The 25,000-nt window shown below is 43.2% G+C and overlaps 2 protein-coding genes across 3 annotated transcripts in view; one reads left to right on the plus strand and one right to left on the minus strand.

The window, feature by feature from the left end:
• LOC138948621 (peptidyl-glycine alpha-amidating monooxygenase A-like) overlaps window positions 1-17,917 on the plus strand; it is an 18,397-nt gene extending 480 nt beyond the window's left edge. The window contains exons 2-12 of the mRNA XM_070320190.1: window positions 5,722-5,776; window positions 6,323-6,410; window positions 7,833-7,945; window positions 8,567-8,644; window positions 9,338-9,386; window positions 10,268-10,332; window positions 11,743-11,826; window positions 13,119-13,195; window positions 13,857-13,910; window positions 16,664-16,716; window positions 17,673-17,917. Coding sequence (XP_070176291.1) covers window positions 5,722-5,776; window positions 6,323-6,410; window positions 7,833-7,945; window positions 8,567-8,644; window positions 9,338-9,386; window positions 10,268-10,332; window positions 11,743-11,826; window positions 13,119-13,195; window positions 13,857-13,910; window positions 16,664-16,716; window positions 17,673-17,877 — 921 coding nt within the window. The 3' untranslated portion in view covers window positions 17,878-17,917. The remainder of the gene's footprint in view (window positions 1-5,721; window positions 5,777-6,322; window positions 6,411-7,832; window positions 7,946-8,566; window positions 8,645-9,337; window positions 9,387-10,267; window positions 10,333-11,742; window positions 11,827-13,118; window positions 13,196-13,856; window positions 13,911-16,663; window positions 16,717-17,672) is intronic.
• A 134-nt stretch (window positions 17,918-18,051) lies between these two features.
• LOC138948611 (BTB/POZ domain-containing protein 6-B-like) overlaps window positions 18,052-25,000 on the minus strand; it is an 8,613-nt gene continuing 1,664 nt past the window's right edge. For both annotated transcript variants that reach the window (XM_070320182.1, XM_070320173.1), the window contains 3 exons: window positions 24,639-24,974; window positions 21,973-22,294; window positions 18,052-20,568 (listed from right to left, as the gene is read on the minus strand). In XM_070320182.1, coding sequence (XP_070176283.1) covers window positions 20,197-20,568; window positions 21,973-22,294; window positions 24,639-24,974 — 1,030 coding nt within the window. In that variant the 3' untranslated portion in view covers window positions 18,052-20,196. The remainder of the gene's footprint in view (window positions 20,569-21,972; window positions 22,295-24,638; window positions 24,975-25,000) is intronic.

The following is a 25,000-nucleotide window of genomic DNA, read 5'->3' on the forward strand; positions in this document are numbered from 1 at the left end:
TATTTATTATTATGAAAGCATACCCGGTCAATCAACTGCAGGAATTTTATGTAAACTGTTATTGTCACAGAGACAGAGAGAGAGAGAGAGAGAGAGAGAGAGAGAGAGAGAGAGAGAGAGAGAGAGAGAGAGAGAGAGAGAGAGAGAGAGAGAGAGAGAGAGAGAGAGAATGACAATTATGATGTCTGTGATGAAGGTGGATACACGTTCACCAAGCATGTATACGATAAAGCCAACAAACGATGGTTTGAGGGGGCAAGCTGTGTTTATTGTCAGCCATGATGATGATCCGTGTATGTGACAAGGGCCCTAACTCTCGTTAGTTAATTAACACATCTGTAGCAGTTGCTTCCCTTAGATGATTAAAGATTCCCAAACACTACATCTCTCCCCTTCTTGAATTTTAAGAAGTAAAATCCAAAATTATAAAATGGATAACTGGACAAGCAAAATGATAAGAAATGATATCTTCTCCTGAAGATTAAAGAATGATGCCAAGAAGTAGAAATGTAATGCTGACTAGAAATGTTTAACTTTACATTCAACAAGAAAAGTGTTCTCACTCCAAATCTTATGAAGTAATGCTTCAGCCTTATGAATTTTGAAAGTACTAACAAATGATAATGAAAGTAGAAATTAGTGTACTTATGATCTTCCCTTCTCATTAAAGAAAAACAAAACAAAACTGAATTTACGTTTTACCCAAAAAATACTGTGAAATGATGCTAAACAGCAATGTGAAATAAAACAACACAATAGGCACTTGATATGGACAATCTTGAAAATAAAATGTCTGCACAGGCACCAGAAATAAAATGATTTTACAAAACATCAGTCAGTTCAACGTTCAAGTCAGAACAAAATCTTGCAGTTTGGTAGGTAAATGTTTTTCCCTGTGCGAACGACGTGGAGTTGGTGCGACGTTAGTATGTGTGTTTTGTGCGTTTTGATTTTGCTTGTTGTGTGCATGTTGCGAGTTTGGTTCATCTGTGTGAGGAAGAGTAACAGCTTCAGTTTCAGCTTCGGCGTCAGCTTCAGCGTCATTTGTTTCTGAAGGAGTTGGATGTCTGGGGGAGCGTTTGAAGAAACTGCTGTTTCGCGTGATTATCTTGTTTCCTCGGCACGCAGAGATCATAGAACCGTTCTTTGACACAACAGTGAGGGGTGTTGGGTTGAATGGAGGAGTAGACTTCTTAATGGAAGTGTCCTTGATGAGAACAGAATCACCAATCTGAAGGTTGCTTGGTTTGACATAGTTCTTGTTGTCTGCGTAGAGCTTCATCTTGCCTTTGGCGCGGGCATCCTGTTGTCTCATCTTTGCGTCCGCTGGCTGCTGCGGCGGGAGTTGTGGTAGTCTGTTCTTGATGTTGCGACCAAAGAGGGCAGTAGCAGGGGCGACACCAGTTGTGCAGTGTGGAGTTGTTCTGTAGTCAAGAAGAAACTTGTACATTTCCTGTTTCCAGTTCAGCTGTTGTGCATGGGCGGCTTTGACAGTCTTCTTGATGGTACGCATAAAGCGTTCCGTTTCTCCATTTGCACGGGGCCACAGGGGGGTGATCTTCCTGTGCTTGAACCCGGTGTGTGTTGCGTATGTCGCGAACTCGTGGCTGTTGAATGGTGGGCCATTGTCTGTCTTCAGAACATCTGGTATGCCGTATTCTGCAAAGATCTTGTCGAGACGTGGAATCACACTCCGGCTGGATGTTGATTGCAAAATGTCAACAACGGTGAATCTGGAATATTCATCTGTGATGACAAGGAGAATGTTTCCGTTGGGTGCGTCTGCGAAATCAGCACTCAGTTCAGACCAAGGTGCTGTGGGCAGTGGAGACATCTTCAGCGGTTCTCTGGCTGGTGTGGGAGTGGAGATTTGACAGGTTAAGCAGTTTTTCACCGCTTTCTCAACAGTCTCTTGCATTCGTCGGAACCAAACCTTTTCTCGAAGCAGGGCGACTGTCTTGACGATGCCTTGATGTCCAGTGTGAGCGACTTTCACAGCTTGAAGATGAAGAGACTCTGGGAGAACGATGCGTGTACCCTTGAGTAGAACTGATGCGTTGTGACTGAGTGAGAGTTCTGAACGACACAAGTAGAGGGTTCTGAAAGTTTTTGTGTCAACGTCGTCTTTGGCTTCCCAGTCACTGGTAAGGATTGCGTTGATCACTGCCGTAAGGGTGACATCTTTCGCTGTTTCTGAGATGACTGTGTCTAACGTCATGGCTTTTGGAGTGGACGTGTCGACAACGTAGTGAAGATACTCTTCTGCGATCTTCTCTTCTCTGCTGCTGGGATGCTGTTGGACTGGATGTCGACTCAGATAGTCGGCGGGGTTGTCGAAACCAGGTCGGTACTGAACAGTCATTTCGTAGGGCTGTGTTCTCAGTACCCAGCGTTCAACACGAGCAGAGAGTTGAGCACGAGGGTTGTTGAACATGCTGACCAAAGGCTTGTGGTCAGTGTAGACAGTGAATGTAGCACCAAACAGGTAGATGTGGAAATATTCACAGGCCCATGTGATGGCGAGTGCTTCACGTTCTGTCTGTGAGTATCTTTGTTCTGTTGGAGTGAGTGCTCGGCTTGCAAACTGGATGATGCGCTTGTCTTGGGTCAGGACTGCAGAGATGCCTACAGGACTGCCGTCGGTGTAGATCTCTGTCGGTTTTCCTGGATTGAAGTAAGCAAGAGTCGTTGCTTTGCTGAGTTCTGCTTTCAGCGTTCCGAGGGCTGCGTCATGCTTTTCATTCCACGACCATGGTGTTGTCTTCTTTGTCAGCAGACGGAGTTCATGGGTGAGTGTTGCATAGTTTGGAATGAAGTGTGCACCACAGAAGTTCATCATGCCGAGAAGACTTCTTACTTCAGATGCGTTGGTTGGTGTTGGCAGTTCAAGAATGGTCTTGAGCTTGTCTTGGCTTGGGGTGATGCCGTCTTCCCCGAAGATATGACCAAGGAACTCAAGCGACTTCTTGTTGTACTCACACTTGTCAGTGTTGAGAGTGAGGTCTTTCTCACGGAGACGCTGCATGAGAGCGCGTAGGTTGTTGTCATGGTCTTGCTGTGACGTACCGTAGCAGAGAATGTCGTCGCTGATGTTTACGACACCCTTGAGGCCAGACAGTACTTGCCTGATGGTTTCTTGGAAGATCTCGCTTGCGGAGTTCACACCAAAGAAGAGGCGTCGGTATCTGTAGAGACCAAGATGTGTGGAGAACGTCGTGATGTAGCGTGACTCCTCAGCTAGTTCTAGCTGGTTGTAGCCTTGGTTCAGGTCAAGCTTGCTGAAAACTTTAGCACCTGCGAGCATGGTTTTCAGTTCATCAAGTGTTGGGGTAGCATGATGTTCTCTCCTGATGGCCTTGTTTGCAGAACGCATGTCGACGCACACGCGTACCTTGCCTGGAGACTTGGGTTTAGGCACCACAACTATAGGAGATACCCATGGTGTTGGACCAGTTGCCTTCTCGATGACACCAAGTTCTTCATCCTTTCGGATTTGTTCTTCCACATGCTTGCGGACATGAAAGGGAACACGACGGTAGTGCTGAGCGACAGGCTGTACCGTCTCGTCGATGTGGAGTTTGATCTGTCGATCATTGAGTTTACCAAGCTGGTTCTCTTGCTGAGTTTTGTGCTCGATGCAGTGGACGGTGGTCAGCAGCTTGAGTGTTTGCGAGGTTGACCAGCTCAGGATGGGTTTCTCATTGCCTGGAACAACACATATCGTGGCTGAGCAGGATGCTGTGTCAGTGTGTAGTTCAGCGCAAAACTGTCCAAACGCACGGATGGAGTGTTGATTGCCGTACGCAGAGATTCTCACGTTTGACGGGCTGAGCGGTGGCTTGGGTGTAAGACTTTCATAATCTGTCCGTGATAGCAGATTGACTGTAGCTCCGGAATCAGCAAGGAAGGTTGTCTGTTGTCCGTTGAGGTAGACCTTGAAGCGTGGCAGTTGATTCGAGTTGCCGTTTGCAGTGAAGACATACTCAGTGTCTGCGTCATTGCCGTCGTCGATGAACGAAGCGTCGTTGTTGTCACATTCACCATGTTGCTCAACGTGGTGAACAGGTTTGGGCTTGTGCTTGATAGAGCGAGGCTGTTGGGAGGAGGAGGAAGAGGATGCACTGCCCCTTCCACTGCCTGTCCCTGATCTTGCCGTGTTGCGTGGACTGGAACGGCAGACGGATGAGAAGTGGTTGAATTTTCCACAGGAGCGGCACTGTTTGTTGAAAGCAGGGCACGAATGCTGTCCCTTCTCATGCGGCCATGTACCACCACAGTTCTTGCATTGCTCGGTTGGCTGGTTATGACGGTGTGAGGCTTGACTACGGCGGGGCTGGTGATGACGTCGATCAGGCTGATGCTGGCTTGATGTAGCTGAACGATGGAGTCGGTTAACTGCAACGTCTTCATGCATTTTTCTTGAGTAAGAAGCAGTCAACTCCAATGTGCGGGCATACTGCAGGAGGTCAGACAGTGTTATTCCTGGGTTGCTCAGGCCCTTCTCTCGCACCTTGTTCACTTTGCAACCGGTTATCAGCTGCGATTTAATTTCAGACTCAATGTTTGCAAAGTTACAGAGAGAGGCATGTCGTTTCAGCTGTTGATAAAAAATGTCAACACTGTCAGATGTTTGCGTGAGCTGTCTGAAGGTAAAAACCTGATACTCTCTGTTGATCTGTGGGTTAAAATGTTCATTGATACGATCAACAAGTTTCTGGAAGTGAGTCTCACCATCCCGAGGGGTCAGATCAGCAGCTGGAAAAGAGTCCACAATGTCATTCAGATCGTTCCCAGCGTACGTAAGCAGCAACGCTTTCTTCCTCTGGTCGTTGGCAATGTTGAATGCAACGAACAGGTTCTCTAGTCTTACGATCCACTTGCTCCATCTGATAGACACGCCATCAGACGAACAGTCAAACGAAGGATAAGTAGGTAGTGCAGATAACTGTTCAGCCATGTTGAAAGTTGAGAAGCACGTGGCAACTAAGTCAGAAAAGTGAAATTACAAAGTTCTTGCACAAGGTAGAGCCGATATATGTATGAGAAATAATTTACCTCGTCGCCAATATGATGTCTGTGATGAAGGTGGATACACGTTCACCAAGCATGTATACGATAAAGCCGACAAACGATGGTTTGAGGGGGCAAGCTGTGTTTATTGTCAGCCATGAAGATGATCAGAGTATGTAACAAGGGAACTAACTCTCGTTAGTTACTTAACACATCTATAGCAGTTGCTTCCCTTAGATGATAACAGATTCTCAAACACTACAACAATGACAATGAAAATGACAATTCTTTATTTTACGAGGGTAACAGAATAAGCATAGGTATACTTTTTTGCATCTGGCCCTCGCCCTAAAGAGGGACTAAATATACTATAATAACTACTACTACATAAATACATAATTAGTGAAATGGAGAGAGAGAGAGAGAGAGAGAGAGAGAGAGAGAGAGAGAGAGAGAGAGAGAGAGAGAGAGAGAGAGAGAGAGAGAGAGAGAGAGAGTAAAAAGAGAGAGATAGTGTGTGTGTTGATTATCCTACTGTTGGTAGAAATCCAACCATTTTGTATAGGCACACCCAAAAATGTTTCTATCTGCGTCTTAGAAACAATCAAACACAAATATCCACGCATAATAACCAGCACATACAAAGCTAGTTATTCATTTACTAAAATATTCATTAATTCGACAATGCCGGTTTTGAATTTTATCAAACAGAAAGATGCGCTGATTTGCCATTCTCACGAGCTTCCCGAACGCGAATCCTACATATGTGAGCGAAGGCTAAATAAACTTTGAATGGTTGTGTTGAGCTGTGGTGAGCTGTACTGCTCTCCCTGTCCATGCCTCTGTCTCTGTCTGTCTGTCTCTGTCTCTCGGTCTGTCTCTCTGTCTGTCTCTCTGTCTCTTCTCTATCGCTCCCCTGTGTGTGTATGTATGTGTGTATGTATGTAGCCTATCTGTATCTTTGTTCGTGTGCGTGCGCGCGCTCGCGCGTGTGTGTGTATATGTGTGTGTGTGAGTGTGTGTGTGTGTGTGTGTGTGTGTGTGTGTGTGTGTGTGTGTACTGTGTGTGTGTGTGTGTGTGACAGTGTGTGTGTGTGTGTTTGTGTGTGTGTATGTGTGTGTGTGTGTGTGTGTGTGTGTGTGTGTAAGATTGTGTGTGTAATGTGTGAGTGATGGGGTTTGGAAGAAGGTGAGGTGGGGCGCTCCTGCATGTGTTTGCATTCGTGTATGCTTGTGTTTGCATGAAAAAGACGAAAAGACAAGCCACCCACCCTGCACATATAACCAAACTTTGAATGTTATTTCTGTCCAGTACGTTTCGTTCCTCACGCCAGCATGAAGGTTGCGCACCACATGATGGTGTATGGATGTGGTCACATCGGGAACAAAAGGCCCTACTGGTAAGAATATAATCTAACACTTTGATCTAAGGACTATGTCCGGTCAAGAATAAAAGCTGGTTCTTGTGTATGACTGTGCACGTAAGTGTTGGTTAGAGTGCCTTGGAGAATGATGAACTGACATATCAGCTTGCGGCGATCATCCTTTTTTGATGATGTAAGTCGCTTGTTCATTGCAATGCTTGTTATTCTCTCTGGTGCCAGGAGACTGGTTCCGCATAACTCTCGCTTACTCCATTACACATGTCGTATACGTATAGAGCGCTTAATTCCCTTTGGTTATTTGATCTCTAAACAACGCTCTGCCTCATTTCGTTTAAGAATCTCACACTTTATACAAAATATACGCACCACGAGCACTGAGAGGCTCAAGTTTATCCGGCAAGAAAGAAATATAAATCATAAAAATTTGAAACAAATTATTTGAAAAATTCACACGCGTTTGTTTTTCAGTTTAAACATTATATTTATAAGAATTCCTGAACGAATCTCATACGGTACATGTCACAGCTAGCGAGAACTGTACGACAACCATTTTCCAACCGCTGCAGTCACATTTGATGCAGTCACTTCGACTCCGTTATTACATTACTATTGTCGGTATAAAAGCCAGGCTATGAAGGTTTGTGTGTGTTTTGGATGGAAGAATATGAAGGTTTGTGTGTGTTTTGGATGGAAGAATATGAAGGTTTGTGTGTGTTTTGGATGGAAGAATATGAAGGTTTGTGTGTGTTTTGGATGGAAGAATATGAAGGTTTGTGTGTGTTTTGGATGGAAGAATATGAAGGTTTGTGTGTGTTTTGGATGGAAGAATATGAAGGTTTGTGTGTGTTTTGGATGGAAGAATATGCAAATATCTAGCATCAAGCTGGGGTGAATCTAGTGTCATTCACTGACAAGATAGTAGCCTCTTTCACATAAACTGAGCTATAACGTGACCTCTGGACTATTGCCAGTATTGGGCAGCTCAGGGTAGCGGGTGTGTTGGGGGTGAGAGAGGGGGGGGGGGGGAGGGGGGGGGGTGTGTGTTTGGGGACAAACAGGGTTACAACTGCAGGGCTGGTGGATCAAGTACAATAGAGGGGTGGGAGTGGGGTCAGAAATGAGGCAGGGGTCCAGGGGCCGCATAGGCCCCTTGTTGGGTACAGGGGCGATTCCGCCCTGTTGAGCCCTGACGGTGAGACTCGGAACATTTTACATTCCAATGGTAATTTGTGGGTCTATCCTCGTGTCTGGAAACCAAATTCAGTCCAACGAGGTACATCAGGCGGCCGGGAAGGGGGGGGGGGGAAGGGAGTTAGGATCCCAGGACCCCTCCCCCCCCCCCCCAGGTCCGGCCCTGAACTGTTACTGACTGTTAGAATGAAGAATGGAAGCGCAGGACCCTTAACTCTACTTTCTTGGTGCTGAAACAAACACTAGGTCGTGTCCCCTGATCGAAGAGGCTGACTCTGAGTACTCAATATGTGGTGGAGGCAAACGTCAGATCGTCTTCGCTTGGGCAAATGATGCTCCAGCAAAAAACTTACCTGAAGGTAAGACTTCCGTGATTTTGGCTTGCACCTAAAGTCATCTGTTGTAATGGTGATACAAAGACGATTTTTAAATGTTATACTAAACAGCTCTGTAAATGTGATACTATAAACAGCTTTGTACTAAAAGATGACATTTTATGATTAAGCCACAACCATGACATTACAATACTTTAATCTGTAATCGTATTGTTCTTGTTAATGTTGCCCACAAGATGGCTCATCTCTTTTAAAGTAACGGAGTAAACTAAAACGTTTGCATTTGAATGGTAAGCCCTCCAGATTTATAATGTTTTTTCTGAAGGGCCTTGCATACAAAAACCATACTCAGAAAATACATCAGTTGAAACATTAATTGCAGGGAGTCTGGAGGGTTCAATTCGGATGAGTGTGGTGTCAAACTTGCTGTTGAGGCAAGTTTCGATTTTGCAAAACATTTTGTTAAAAAGCGTAACAATTAAACTTCTTGACCCCTTGCAACATCTCAAGCCAATGTACACCAAAATCAATATGCAAATAATTAGCTGAAGACATGTGGGAGTTATGAGCATTTTAAAGGGTGGAATTGTTGGGTCACCTTGTATTTGTTTGTAAATATAAATATACATGTATGTCAATATGCAGGTGTTGGGTTCCGCGTGGGAGGAACGACGGGCATCAGTTACCTGGTGATACAGCTGCATTATGTCCAGCCTTTTGGAGGTAACTGTCCCCCCCCCCTTCTTGCCTGTCCCTCCTGTGTCTTGGTACTAGTTGTCAATACATCTACCTGTAATTCAGTTTGACTTCGTTTATCCACCGGCCCAAACCTTAAGTTTGATTCTGATTTTTTTTTGAGAGAGAGACGGAGAGAGAGAGAGAGAGAGAGAGAGAGAGACAGAGAGAGACAGGGAGAGAAAGAGATAGGGAGAGAGATAGAGAGAGATAGAGAGAGAGAGTGAGTGAGAGAGAGAGAGAGACAAAGACAGAGACATAGCGACAGAGAGAGCGAGAGAGAGAGAGAGAGAGAGAGAGAGAGAGAGAGGTGGAGAGAAAGGGGGAGAGAAAGATAGGGAGAGAGAGTGAGTGAGAGAGAGAGAGACAGAGAGAGAGACAGAGAGATAGAGACAGAGAGAGAGAGACAGAGAGAGAGGGGGGGAGAGAGAGAGAGACAGAGACAGAGACAGAGACATAGAGACAGAGAGAGAGGGGGGGGCGGGGGGAGAGACAGAGAGACAGAGAGAGAGAAAGAGAGAGAAAGAGAGGGAGAGAGAGAGAGAGAGAGAGAGAGAGAGAGAGAGAGAGAGAGAGAGAGAGAGAGAGAGAGAGAGAGAGAGAGAGAGAGAGAGAGAGAGAGAGAGAGAGAGAGTTCTCTGAGTGATTAAAAGTTCACGGTATATCACAATTTGTTTCAAGTGGAATCAGCGGATACTTCAGGAGTGACCCTGCACATGACCTATGATAGGTGAGTTTTTATTTTTCTATTTTTTATTTTTTATCTTATTTTATTTTGTTTAGGTTGTTGGAACGTTTGTTATTGACAAAACAATACATTCACAGATATTTCGACCCAACGGTCTTTTAAGTGAACTATGATAGGTGAGTTTACTTTTGACTCAATGCACGAATAACGGAAATACCTATTGATGGTTGTCATTTTTTAACTTTCATATATATATATTATAAATTAGATTTGGTGACAACTTTTGGTTGTCAAAACACACAGAGATAACCAGAGAGCAAAACGATGCGGATAGGGCATTTCTTTTGTGACACAGACAACGACAGACAGACAGACAGAAAGACGGACAGACAGCCAGCCAGCCAGCCAGCCAGCCAGACAGGCAGACAGACAAACAGACAGACAGACAGTCAGACAGACAGACAGACAGACAGACAGACAGACAGGAGAGAGAGAGAGAGAGAGAGAGAGAGAGAGAGAGAGAGAGAGAGAGAGAGAGAGAGAGAGAGAGAGAGAGAGCTCAGAACTCTGAACTCTGAACTTTATTACGAAAGTATAAAGGTTTTAGACAGAGAGAGAGAGAGAGAGAGAGAGAGAGAGAGAGAGAGAGAGAGAGAGAGAGAGAGAGAGAGAGAGAGAGAGAGAGAGAGAGAGAGAGAGAGAGAGAGAGAGAGAGAGAGACATACAGACAGACATACAGACAGACACACAGACAGACACACAGACAGACACACAGATAGATAGACAGACAGACACACACACACACACACAGACACACAGACAGACAAAGAGGTATTGACAAAGACAGATCGGGACAGAGAGAGTGCTATGAAAACTTGTCACACAGCATTTGTGTAGTCATGTTAAATCTGGAACGCTTGCAGACAGCCTCAACAGGCAGGTTACTATGTTCTGGGCAACGTTGGTACCATACCTCCTCAACAACCAGGTAATATGTAACATGGCCAAAACCCACCTCCCTTTTTTTCCCCCGCACTGTTCCCCCACCTAGCCAGATGTCTATATGCCTCTCCGACCCATTGAAAATATACTAGTGCCAGCCTGTTCCAGATATCTTGACATCTGTTGTGATGGTTCACAGGTTTATTATGCATACGAGTGGAATAAGAAGAGTCAATGTTCATTTCAGCAACCCGGACAACGTTTAATTTGTCATCCTTTCTATCTTTAATTTTTTTTTTAACAGTTCTTCTGGTTGCTAAGGGAAATGAATATGCCCTTTGAAAGAAAGAAAGAAAGACACAAGACAGAAAAAAGAAAGGAATACAGAACTAACAAGAAATTCCTCCGAGGTAGGAAAAACACCCCCGTCCTTACCATTCTCACTGCCACCAACTGAGAAGGTTAGTTCCCTTTGACCATTAATATGTCCCTCTATAAGTCCTTGTAGAATCATAATCCACCAATAACTCCCTAACCGTGTGTTTGACTGGTCCCAATTTTTGTAAGGACCGTCTCAGGAATGTATAGAACCTGTTCACCAAGTTTGGTGACGATCGGTCCGTTCATTCTTGAGATCTATATGCGAACACAAACACACAAACAAACAAACAAACAAACACATCGACCGAATCCTATACACACCCCTATACCGGGGGTGTAAAAACACGAAAAACGGAAACAACAAGGAAAGAAAACAAGAAAAAAAAAAAGAAGAAGAAACAAGAGGCGAAGCCTTCAAGGCTCACGTAAGAAATCGACAAACAGTAACACAAACTCAATCACTCCGTCACACATACACACACACACACACACACACACACACACACACACACACACACACACACACACACACACACACACACACACACACACACACACACACACACAGTAAGCATAGGTGAAACTGTGCAAGAAAGCGAGACCCTGGATCTGCCAAGTAGTCTCGGCCCGCTCACAATAACAATGACCGAGACGTTCAGTAATTCCTTTGCGTGACGTCTAACCCTCTTACGTCATAATGTGACGTCTTCAAATAGTTTCTATCACACACGTCAAACACTTTTGACCGAGACTGACGTAATCCATAGACTCGGAAATGTTAAAGTTTCTATCACACACACACACACACACGCACGCACGCACGCACGCACGCACGCACGCACGCACAGACAGACAAAGTTTATCATCGCATAGGCTACACTTACGTGAGCCAAAAATGAAGAGAAAGATATCAAAAAGAAACCAAGAAGCACGTTATCAAGACAAAGGACATCTTAAGAAAATGTATGAGTATTACCAGCTAACTGAAATACATCATAGTGTAAGATTATTTTCATCAATCACGTCATTTGTTTTGTATTCAAATATTATCTTTGTCTTACCCTTTAATGTATAGCTTACCGCATGGAATCTGCGTGTCCGATGAATCTCAACTACACCATCTACCCCATTGGGTACAGAACTCACGGTCACAACATTGGTAAGTACAATGCTCACACCCTCACCTTTCTGTGTGCGTTTCTGGTTGTACTTCTTCTTCTTCTTCTTCTGCGTTCGTGGGCTCAAACTCCCACGTACGCTCGTGTTTTTGCACGAGTGGATTTTTACGTGTATGACCGTTTTTATCCCGCCATTTAGGCAGCCATACGCCGCTTTCGGAGGAAGCATGCTGGGTATTTTCGTGTTTCTATAACCCACCGAATTTTGACATGGATTACAGGATCTTTTCCGTGCGCACTTGGTCTTGTGCTTGCGTGTGCACACGAAGGGGGATAAGCCACTAGCAGGTCTGCACATAACCTGGTGGTACTAATCTTGAGTATTTTCATTGGAAAAGTGATAGCTCTAGGAAGAATTGTACAAGGAAGATTCATTTCTAAAGTCTGTTTTGAGTGACAAGAGACGATGAAATAATGACGAAGAGACCAAGAACAATCCAGGAACACGAACAATGTTTTTTTTTATCTTCTCACTGTCAGTGGTTGCCTGCACTGTCTGCTCCTCAGCCTGCGTGTCTGTCTGTATGCCCCCCCCTTCTCTCTCTCTCTCTCTCTCTCTCTCTCTCTGTCTCTCTCTCTCTCTCTTGTAAAAACTAGTTCCTCTATGGGGCGAGGGACAGGACCAGATGTAAACAGGCAGATCACTGCTTACTCTATAACAGCTCGTTAAAGGATAATAATTAGTCGTTGTAGCCCAGTGCAAGTCTTGACGTTCATTTTCTATTGATGGTGTGTTATGGTGTGTGTGTGTGTGTGTGTGTGTGTGTGTGTGTGTGAGTGTGTGTGTGTGTGTCTGTGTTTGTGTGAGTGTGTGTGCGTGCGTGCGTGGGCGAATGTGTGTGTGTGTGTGTTTGTGTGTGTGAGTGTGTGTGTGTGTGTGAGTATGTGTGTGTGTATGTTTGTGTGTGTGTGTATGTGTGTGTGTGTGTACGTGCGTGTGTGTGTGCGCGAGTGTGTGTGTGTGTGTGTGTGTATGTGTGTGTGTGTGTGTGTGTCTATATATGTGTGTGAGAGAGAGTGAGTATGTCCATCCGTGTATTTGTTATTATGTCTGTCTATCTGTCTACCTGTCTACCTGTCTATCTGTCTGTCTGTCTGTCTGCCTGTCTGTCTGCCTGTCTATATATCTGTCTATCTGCCTGTCTGTCTGACTATATATCTGTCTGTCTGTCTGTTTGTCTGTCTGTCTGTCTATATATATGTCTATGTATCTGATTGTCTGTCTGTCTGTCTGTCATTACATATGTCTATCTGTCTGTGTGTCTGTGCACAGCCGTGGTGACCTCTGGTTATCGGATCAGGGACGGCGTGTGGACGCAACTGGGCAGAATGTCCCCTCAGCGGCCTCAGGTTAGGGCTCATCACTTAACACTGACACGTTGTCCATGATGACAAGCGCATTTTGTAATGCAAATAATAATGGAACACCTGCTGTAGTCAAATAGAGAGACACGAACGCCTATTTGCACTTTACAGATTATGAATAACAAACAAACAAACAAACAAACAAGCAAACAAACGAATAAACAAACAAACAAACGTCAACATCACGTGGGAAAGGTCATACGCACAGTCTTTAGAATCAGGCACTCTTTCTGTCAAAATTCGGTTTAATTATTGTTAACATGACTTCTTTCTTCCTTTGTCTGCTTAAAAAAACAGTTAACCACCGATATCCGTAGTTCATTCATTTGAACAGTTTATTATATAAACAATTTGAAACTGCTGTTGAAATGTGGATGAAACATGTTGAATGAACTCAATCTGTTTACAGAGAGTGGCATGATCGTATTGTAATTATATCATGGGTGCAACACTTCAGGATTTTTTTCTTCTGGATTCTTGCATCAGACCTGTACATTTTCCCGGAAAACTGCCTGTCAGTTTCAGAACAATTTTCGAAAGCTAGAATTTCGGCATAGCCACATGCATCCCTATTGTATTCTCCAGAGCTGAGCTATCAATTTAAAAGAGCACAAAATGCTGACAATTTTTTTTCTTTGTCAAACAGACTTTCTATGATGTGACAAACCCGGGTCTTGACGTCAGTAACGGGGACGTCTTGGTGAGTACCACGTGCTGTCACCTTCCTAATCCCTGTGCATTGACCTAGTTAATCCCCGATCAAGCTGCACGTGCCATTTTATCCTCTTTGCTTTTGAGAGCTTGTGAGATTTTAAAGTTTGTTCATACGGATGACGACAAATTTATCAAGATAAACATGTAATATTAAAAACAAAACGAAAACAACAAAAACAACAACAACAACAACAACAACAACAACAACCAAGAATGAAAAATCAGCAATTGATATTGAACAAGATAACAATGAAAACAGCGACAAGTAGGGGAAGGGCCCCTAATATGGACCACTTTTTGTTTATTGCTGATAACTAGCTTGTTTTCTTGCGAAGAAGTTTCATTTTTTTGGTTGGTAGTCCTTTTCTCTTAGTTTAACCGTTTGGCCTAATTAGAGTGACATAGCTTTGATAGACCTTCAGCAAAAATTAAATACAGAAAAAAATCACAAACGGTCCATATTAGGAGCCTGGGCGCCCAATATGGACCAGTGAAGCGGCCTTCACGAATCACTGTGAAAAGCCCCCTATACTTCAAAATAACATGATACAACTTAGTGTGCAAGTCAGACTAATTCAAATATGCTTTAGATTTAGCTGTTTCCGGTTGATGAGAGCATTATTTGAAGCACACCAGGAAACTGAAGAAGCTTATCTAAAACAGAGTGAAAATAAGTGAAATTATCAACTTCCACACAAAAAAAGACTATTTGTTATTTTTTGTTGGAAATCTCGAAGGCTAGTTATAGGTTATTTTCAGCAAGCTTCTTAATGAATTAATTAAAATTGCCTTTAGTTTTTATTTTCTTCGATTTGTTGAAGGTGGTCCATATTAGGGGACTCACACATACTTTGAGGTTTTGCTATTATTTTTTGTTTGCAGTAGAAACTCGGGGTACACACTGTTAAAATGTAACAAATACTGTCTTAGCTGTCATATGTAGCCATTTTTGTGTCATGGAAGCTTTGGCTGTGGACAGAAACGAGTCCGGTTTAGGCGGCAAATTTAGAGTGAACGCTGCCAAAAGTGAAAAAAAGTGAAAAAGCCTAACGGTTTTGATGTTTGTGTTTCTGCAACTGTTTTAACATGTGCAACTTATCCAGAGAGGGTGAATAAAGCGAATGAAATTGTTTTGAGCGCTCTAGCGCCGTTAGTTTGTCAGAACAGGAGGTGGTCCATATTAGGAGCCGGTCCATATTTGGAGCCTTTCCACAGAAACAAGAACCGAAGTTTCGATTTATCGTCTTCCTCGGCACAAGTTACAAAATGATAAGCTAACAAAACAGAAGAGTTGACAGAAAAAGACATTGGAGAGAATAAGCACAGAAGAATACTGACAGAGTTTAACGTGCCCTAACCTAAAAAGAACAACATCTAAAGAAGTCGTAGTGACAGAGACGCACCAATAAGGGGATGACAAGAATGCAGTCTTGGTTAAGATTAAACGGAGAAGGAAAAAAACAAAGACAATAAAAGAACTGAAAAGGACCAAAGAAAGTGGTGGGGGTGGGGTTGGGTGGGTGGTTATTCACGAGAAGAGAGAGAGAGAGAGAGAGAGAGAGAGAGAGAGAGAGAGAGAGAGAGAGAGAGAGAGAGAGAGAGAGAGAGAGAGAGAGAGAGCCGGAGAGAGAGAGAGAGAGGGGGAGAGAGAGAGAGAGAGAGAGAGAGAGAGAGAGAGAGAGAGAGAGACTGGGAAGAAGTACCGGTACTCACACTCACACACATATAAATGCACGCGCACACACACACACACACACACACATAGACATACACACACACACACACACACACACACACACACACACACACACACACACACACACACACACCACACACACATACACACACTCGCCCGCGCACTTGCAAACGCAATTGTTATGCAGCAGATGAGTTCTCATTGAGTGCAGGGAGCAGAATGTAGAGCTTTTCATTAATTCCATCAGGTGACAGTGTGACAGAGATGAAGTGTAGTGCAACAGGGTTGTGTCGGTTGTGACGAACATCAGCGAGATGCTCACCAAACCCATCCTGACCTCATTCTCTCCCCGACAGGATGCCTTGAGTTTCATTGTCTGGCAAGGAAACCGATTTGTTTTGACATGATATTTAGAGCATTGTGTAATGTGTTATGGATGTAAGCAGATTCGCGATCGTCGATAATGATTTTTCATGGTGTTTTGTAATTTTTAAATTACAGAGGAATTTTTATTTTAGACAGTTACAAGCGAGCTATTTTTCGCAGATGTATTTACTGTGGCATAAGTGTCAAGTGTCGTTTGGTTTCGGCGCTCGCTGGAACAGACGATTTTTTTGACAGTGATGCAACCATTTATTACGGTCTCCTTCCGGCAGCAGTCCGGTCAGAGAGACAATTGGCGATAGCCGTGGAGCGACTGAGAATTATCAGAATGCACCAAACCGAGTTTCGAGGGATCGTGATGTCTCCCCGATGTAGATTTGTTCAGAGGCGTGACGGGTGATGGCATGCAAACACGATGTTTGTGCAATGGCATGTGAAACTGCGTGAAATTTTCATTTGCCCTTTTTGGTCCATGAATTGTTTTTTTGTGGGGACAGAGGTGCGGACAAGTTTTGCATTTTTGAGATACAAACAAACCAGTTGCACTACACAAACCTGTTGCACTAGACTTCAACTCTGTCGGCCACAAATATATACAGCTTTAGAGTTTGTTAGGTTGTGGATTTGTTAATAATATAATCCCTTTTAAAATGCTTCAGGCCGCCCGATGTACATTCAACAGTATGAACAGAACCCAGATGACACAGATAGGGTAAGTATTTAATTCATTGTTGTTTTGATGACTTTATCATAGTTCATACCCGCATTTGATATAACCTGTTGTGAGTGACACAACGATATACATTTGCAACGACTTTTACGCCACATATCTGTTTCAATTCACTGCAAAAGTAATGCCGTTTTTGTTCTAATGACTTTAATATACCATTGGAAATAGCGTGTTGTGAGCAACTCAACGTTATGAATTTGCAAGGACTTTTACGCCATATATCTGTTTTAATTGACTGCAAAAGAAATGCCATGTTTGTTGTATGTTTTGGTTCTTGTTTAGTTTAAAGGAATAGCATCACGGAGAAAATTGTAGAAAAACGAATAATCAGAATCGGCAAGAGACATGGCCACTGAAGTGAAAGAAGAACAAGGGGAAACATTCGATTCGTGTAGAACTGAAACATGGTGTGTGTGTGTGTGTGTGTGTGTGTGTGTGTGTGTGTGTGTGTGTGTGTGTGTGTGTGTGTGTGTGTGTGCTGTCCTAACACACACACACACACACACATGGTGTATTTTTAAACCATTACGGAAAAAACCAAATTGGGGAATATATACAAATGTCCAACACGCAGAATAACCCTGGTGGTTGTGATAGCAATGTTTGTCAGCACTATGTTCACAACCCATTTTCACGGCCATCACATTCTCTTAACAGATTTACGGACAGGTAAGGGGAAGTAATAACACATTTTTGCGAAACTGATCAGAACCACAGTGACTGTCAGTGTGATGTATGTGTCAACTATTCGTGACTGTGTGTGTGTGTGTGTGTGTGTGTGTGTGTGTGTGTGTGTGTGTGTGTGTGTGTGTGTGAGTGTGTGTGAGAGAGAGTGTGTGCCTGTGAGTCACTGTGTGTGTGTGTGTGTGTGTGGGTGTCACTGTGTGTGTGTTTATATGTGTGTGTGTTCATATTTGTTTGTTTGTCTTATTTTGCAGCACGAAAAATGTTGATGAGATGTGCAACTTCTACATTCTCTACTCAACCTACGAACAGAAGGATCTGTCGGTAGATTATTGTTTCCGGGGGGACAATTTTGCATGGGGGGACTATTTTCCCTCTATACCGTCAGATGCAAGTTCACTGCAGGGCATTCCTGGTGCTGACGAGATTCGTCATCAGTTTAACATGGATCCAAGATGAGGCTGATACATGTAACAATACAACAAAACCGAATCGTGTATTTTTTGGTTTTAAGCGTGTTTTATTCAGTTTGATATGCACACTCGTTGACAAAAACAACGTATGGAGCGATAACAAGCAGACTGCTTATGAACACGTTCTAAACTTGAAATGATAAACAATACACATTCACGATTACAACATGACAACATGTGTCGTATGATTTTGTGTGTCTATAATTATGAGCAATTACTAAAGATAACAATACCTCTGTATTATATACATCAAACAACAACAACAACAACAACCATCAACAACAACAACAACAACAACAACCATCAACAACAACTCCTTCGCTCTCTCTCTCTCCGGCTCACACATACACACACACACACACACATAGATGCACAACACACACACACCCACCCACCCACACACACACACACTGGCACACACACACGCATTCACAACATCCCCCCCCCCCCGCCACCACACACACACATATAATTTCTCACTGAAATCATCGATCCAACATCATAATCTGTCTTCTGGTTTTGACAGTGATCGAGGTCCTAATATTGAGCATCATCACCAAATAATTAAGGACGGTCAGCTTGGCTAAGATGCATGAAGCGAAACTAAGCAAGACTAGATGGCGATGTTGGGATATAACTGGTAGAGTTACGCCCCTTGAAACTCAGCTGAGGCAAACACAAGTTACCATTGAAGAGGCCGGAGGGGCAAGCGATAACGATGTCATAGTGAATAATGAACATAGCATCATCTGCCCGATATGATTCCTCTGTCCTTCCAAAACATGCACATCGGAGCTTTCTATTCATTGCTTCCATGGAAACTTGCCTCGGATTCAAGCGGCACAACTCTTCCACAACCCAGAATGACAAACAAGTCGCGTAAGGCGAAATTACTACATTTAGTCAAGCTGTGAAACTCACAGAATGAAACGGAACGCACTGCATTTTTTCACAATGACAGTAGTCCGCCGCTCGTGCAAAACGCAGTGAAACTGACGAGCCTGTTTAGCGCGGTAGTGGTTTCGCTGTGCTGCATAGTACTCTTTTCTGTACCTCTCTTCGTTTTAACTTTCTGAGCGTGTTTTTAATCCAAACATATCATATCTATATGTTTTTGGAATCAGGAACCGACAAGGAATAAGATGAAATTGTTTTTAAATCGATTTCGGAAATTTAATTTTGATCATAGTTTTTATATTTTTAATTTTCAGAGCTTGTTTTTAATCCGAATATAACATATGTATATGTTTTTGAAATCAAGAAATGATGAAGAATAAGATGAACGTAAATTGGGATCGTTTTATTTAATTTTGTTTTTAACAGTTTTCAGATTTTTAATGACCAAAGTCATCAATTAATTTTTAAGCCACCAAACTGAAATGCAATACCGAAGTCCGGCCTTCGTCGAAGATTGCTTGGCCAAAATTTCAATCAATTTGATTGAAAAATGAGGGTGTGACAGTGCCGCCTCAACTTTTACAAAAAGTCGGATATGACGTCATCAAAGACATTTATCGAAAAAATGAAAAAATATCTGGGGATATCATACCCAGGAACTCTCATGTCAAATTTCATAAAGATCGGTCCAGTAGTTGACTCTGAATCGCTCTATACACACACACACACAGACAGACAGACAGACAGACAGACACACACAGACAGACAGACACACAGACACACACACACACATACACCACGACCCTCGTCTCGATTCCCCCGTCTACGTTAAAACATTTAGTCAAAACTTGACTAAATGTAAAAAGGGGGAAAAGAAATTAAAAAAAACCCACAGAGTTATTTCCTAATACCCCCATTCCACACAACCGTTCTAGGTCCCGTTCCCGTACCGACCAAGGAGGGAGGGAACCGCAATGGAACGTAAATGGTCGTTAACAGAGCTGCTTTGAACGGTAGGGTCGGTAGGGACGGTTGAGTTTGGGTTGCATGTTCTAAATCTTAGCCGTTCCCCTCCCGATCAGAATGAACGGTAATGGAACCTTAACCCATCGGTAACAGAACGCTTGGATCGTTAAATGAACTTAAAAGAACGCCGGGTAACGCAACGCAACGTAACGTTAGCGCTCTCACACACTGAGTTGTCATACCCACATTCCACACATCCGTTCTAGCTTCCGTTCCCAGCCGTCCTGGGGACGGCTGCCACTATGGTCAGACGTTGCTCAAAGATGCCAAAAACGGCCGTTTGCGCAGCGTTCCATTGTTGTGGCAGCCGTCCTTGGTCGGTGCGGGAACGGGACCAAGAACGGTTGTGCGGAATGGGGGTATAAAATCGTCTATCAAAGCATCACAGAGTAAAAAGAACGCCCGGTAGTTGTCCTAGTTCTACACCCGTCCCGGTCTGTGATTTTTCGGTCGAGGAGAAAGTGAACACAACGCTTCCTTCGAAAGCAGACAGTCTGCCGTCTGTACCCGCGTACGTGTGAGATCCTTTGATATCCGCCGTTAACGTGTACCACGTGTTACGGGCCAGCCGACGCGCTTCGTCGAACAGGACGTCATAGATGTCTACGTTGCTATCCGTGGTGACGTCACAGGAAACACTCGTGAGGACGTTGTCGGACGAGTCGAGTAGCCTCCCTTGGACTTGCAGCACGTGACTTCCGCCTCTGCATGTGCCGTACACTGTGAAGCCTTCCACGCAAATGTCCTGGTTTGTCTGTGGGGAAAACATAAACGGACTGATATAAAAGCTGTGAATGAGGATATGGAACAAAGTGAAAAATGAACATAGCATGTCCGCCCGATATGAATCCTCTTTCTTTACTCTGTGACGCCAAGAGGGCGTAAAACTCGAATTATCATATAACCCATATCTTCCTCAAGAAGCGAAATATTTAGCCTGTAGGACATGAAGCATTCTCTATTTTTTTTTGTTATGGAGCAAAGGAATAAGCTGAATCGCTCAAAACTCTCGAGGTGGTCGTGCTGTTTTGTGAACCGGAAAATGTAAGATAGCACCCAGCAGTCAAAGCTAATACAAGAACTGCAACAGCGACATGCTTGGAACCAGGAGTAGTAAAAAGAGATATACCGATCACCCGAAGTTCTGTTGAAGGCATTATTTCAAAATAAGACTATCGCCCGTTGTTCATTGTCCCTGAAAGTCCGACAACTTGAATCCCCTTGGTTTGTTTATTCGTGTCATAGAATCCTATCCATCGCGATTAGGGCACGCCCCATCCATCACCATTAGGGCACCCCCGCCCTCCCCAACCACCCCCCTCTCCCCCTTTTCCCCAACGATCTAACTGGACAAGAAATGTGGAAACCCTGAGCTTACCGGTAATGTTGAACTTCAGCGTTGAAATTCATAGCTCACAATCTAGTGGCATTATTGACTTTTTTGTTTGTTATACTAGTCCCTTTAATCAAACCAAAGAATATTTATCGTGATATTAATTGACGGATTGAGCTCCAAACGTAAGCATAATTAAGTTATTTGGTCATTTGATTGACGAAAATAACGAGAAAATGCATACGTAGTATTGAGAGAGTTGCTTCCCTTCGAAAGCATGGCTGTGCCGATGTTTTTCTTTTAAACGCCATGTAAATGAAAGGCATCTGTACAGTTCATTCCAAAATGACTTGTTATGCTATACAAGAGCAGGTTCTGCAAAATTTGGAGGCTTAAATTGCAATGGATTGTGAGGTATGAAATTGTGGCTTAAATTGCAATAGTTTGTGAGGTATGAATTGGAGCCTTAAATTGCAATGGATTGTGATGTAGGAATTTGAGGCTTAAATTGCAATGGATTGTGAGGTATGAATTGGAGCCTTAAATTGCAATGGATTGTGATGTAGGAATTTGAGGCTTAAATTGCAATGGATTGTGAGGTATGAATTGGAGGCTTAAATTGCAATGGCTTGTGAGGTATGAATTGGAAGCTTAAATTGCAATGGATTGTGATGTATGAATTGGAGGCTTAAATTGCAATGGATTGTGATGTATGAATTAGAGGCTTAAATTCCAATGGATTGTGATGTATGAATTAGAGGCTTAAACTGCACTGGATTGTGAGGTATGAATTCAAAACGCTAAAGTTCAACATTACCGGCTTACCATAAAACTGATAGCGTTTTCACCAGACTTGTTGTTCCAGGCCAGGGCGTTGCGGCTGTCAAAACGGTGCACCCTTAGATGTTTCTCCTTCTTTCTCGGTTGGCAGTTGAAATGTTCACTGCGCATGGCCGGCACCAGGAAGTGACGCATGACGTCCACTTTTTCCTCCTCCGACAGAAGAGAGCGGGAGACAACCCTGTCCACGAAGACCTGGGGCGGGAGGAGGGGAAGACGGGCCAGGTAGAGGGCGGGACCCAGCATGATGCGCTTGTTGGTGTCTGTGGTTTCCAGGCCACGCCTTTCACACTCTCGCCCCGCCCACCTGCAACAGTCAACACTCTGTTATTGTCTCTTTCGTGCATGGTTTTAGCATTAGTTTTTAAAGAAAAATATTATTTTATATTTTTTTATTTTATTATTTTAAACTTTGCCAAGAACAACATTGTGGAGGCGTTTATTGACAAGAAGAGCAAACGCTCGATCGAGTCACTTTCGCAGTTCTGAATATTATATGAGGCATCAGATGGACAGGAAGAAATTGCTATTCACAACACAATGAGTCACGTTCACATAAAATTTGAGCCCGGTCACTTTTATAGTTTCCGAGAAAAGCCCAACGTTAAGTTGTGTGTTGCCGAACAGAAAAGGCTAGTTATCTCCCTTGTTTTTCTGATAACGTTCGTAAAAGGCTACAGATGTAAATACTTTGATGTAAAGAATAATCCTACAAAGTTTCAATCACATCCGATGAACTTTGTCAAAGATATAAAATGTCTAATTTTTCCTTTGACGCTGACCTGTGACCTTGAAAAAGGTCAAAGGTCAACGAAACCATCGTTAAAGTGTAGAGGTCATTGGAGGTCACGACTAAACAAAATATGAGCCCGATCGCTTTGATAGTTTCCGAGAAAAGTCCAACGTTAAGGTGGTGTCAACGGACGGCCGGCCGGACGGCCGGCCGGACAGACTAACACTGACCGATTACATAGAGTCACTTTTTCTCAAGTGACTCAAAAAATGCAATAGAAGAAAAACAAGCACAATTTACGCGTCACGCGTCACAATCTTCCATAACACAATTCAAATATAGTTTCTAATAATATGCGCCCATACATATGTATTATATATACGTTTTTTTAGTTTTGTATGGTAGTTTTTATTTAATTTAAACAAATTATGTTTAATGTTATTATATGCTAAATGTGTTCATAGATTATTCTTAGAGTCAGCCACATATTGAATTTCTCTCTAGATAAAATATAAGGTGTTGTTTATTTCTAGTTTTGTATTTTTTTGTATTTGCTGATAGCCTAACACTCATAGCTAGGTGGGAATTATCGGTTCGAGCAAAGAAGTGGGGTTTCTTTTGCATTGCTTTTTCGCGGGAGATGTGAGAACAACTTAATGATCAAATGCAGTCCACGAACATGGCTAAATCCATTACTTTGGTAGCGATTAATTCTGCCAGAAAGCCTGTCTCGGGTATTCATTAATTCAACATACAAAAGTAAGCGTTTGTACAACAATTCCCGTCTGAAGCAGCCAAAACTGTTCCTCCAAATGTTGACAACTGAGCAAAGCAGTATTATTTCACTCAATTAAGGAACCATGCTCACGTATCATTACATGTATAACTAAAAGACAACTTCGTTCACGAATCTGTTCAATGCACCAACGGAACTGAATACAGAATGTGTTATTGTTCAGAGTACCAGGGACTTACCTTACTGCAGCGGTTAAAAATTAATCATTCACAAAGATGCACAGACAAGCTAACACAAACAACTACACACCAATACAGCTCATCCGATTATGCGTTATTAATCACATGCTTCCCCTCGAGTAGCTTCCCTTGCTTCTCTGTCTTTGTCATTTGTTGGTTTGTGCAGTGCGGTTGTTTTGTCAGTTATCCTCCTCTTTATCTGTTCTATCGTCTTTCTTCTTCTTTTTTGTGTGTGTATGTTTGTGTTTTTGTGCCCGAAGAAGACCCTTAGGTCGAAACGTCGCTGTTATTCGTTCCGTGTTCGTCATTTTAACGTGAGTACATTGCTTTTTGGTCTCTTTACATCAATCATCAATCATCAAATAAAAAAACCCAGACGTACACACACATAAGACAACAAACACACACGAAACAACAACAACATGAATAACTATTTATATAGGCAGCCCCAGTCGAAATTAATAATGATAAGTGAATATAAGCAGCAATTGTTCGTGAATTACTTGTCCAGTGAATATAAAAACAACAACAAGAAATTCCTCCGAGGTAGTAAAAACACCCCCGTTGGTCAAAGGGAAATAACCATTCTCACTGCCACCCACTGAGAAGGTTATTTCCCTTTGATCATTAATATGTCCCGCTATAAGTCCTTGTAGAAAGGACCGTCTCAGGAATGTATAGAACCTGTTCACCAAGTTTGTTGACGATCGGTCCGTTCATTCTTGAGATCTATATGCGAACACAAACACACACCCAAACAAACAAACAAACACATCGAGCGAAACCTATACACACCCCTATACCGGGGGTGTAAAAACACATTCCTCCTAATTTAGTATTAAACACTTTTAATTATCAAGTAACTCAAAGGGGACTACCACAAAGGCAAACCTAGGTGAAACAAAAGTTAAAGAAAAAAGAAAGCAGCTTGTTGGTGACCTACCTGTCCAAGGCACCGACGACCTGCTCCTCCCTGCAGAACAGGTTATCCGCGCTGACAACGTCGACCAGACACTGATGACACAGCTCCCCCAGATCCTCACACTCCAACACCTCCTCTCCCCTCCGCAGAACTAGCTCCAGCACACGTGACCGGAAGTCCTGCTCGTCGAACAAGTGCGCCTGCTCCAGGAGCGCGCATGCGTTGTCGACGTCCAATTGATTCTCAACGAAGTCGACACACAATCGAGCAAGGCCAGAAATGTCGTACTTTTTGGCCGCGTACAGGACAGGGAGGACGTTGTTTGCGTCGAGATCTGCAGTTCCGGTGTAAGTGTACCTGTGGTGAGTTGATGAGATATGAAT

Source organism: Littorina saxatilis, linkage group LG1, assembly GCF_037325665.1.
Source record: "Littorina saxatilis isolate snail1 linkage group LG1, US_GU_Lsax_2.0, whole genome shotgun sequence".
In the NCBI taxonomy this organism is placed as follows: Eukaryota; Metazoa; Mollusca; class Gastropoda; order Littorinimorpha; family Littorinidae; genus Littorina; species Littorina saxatilis.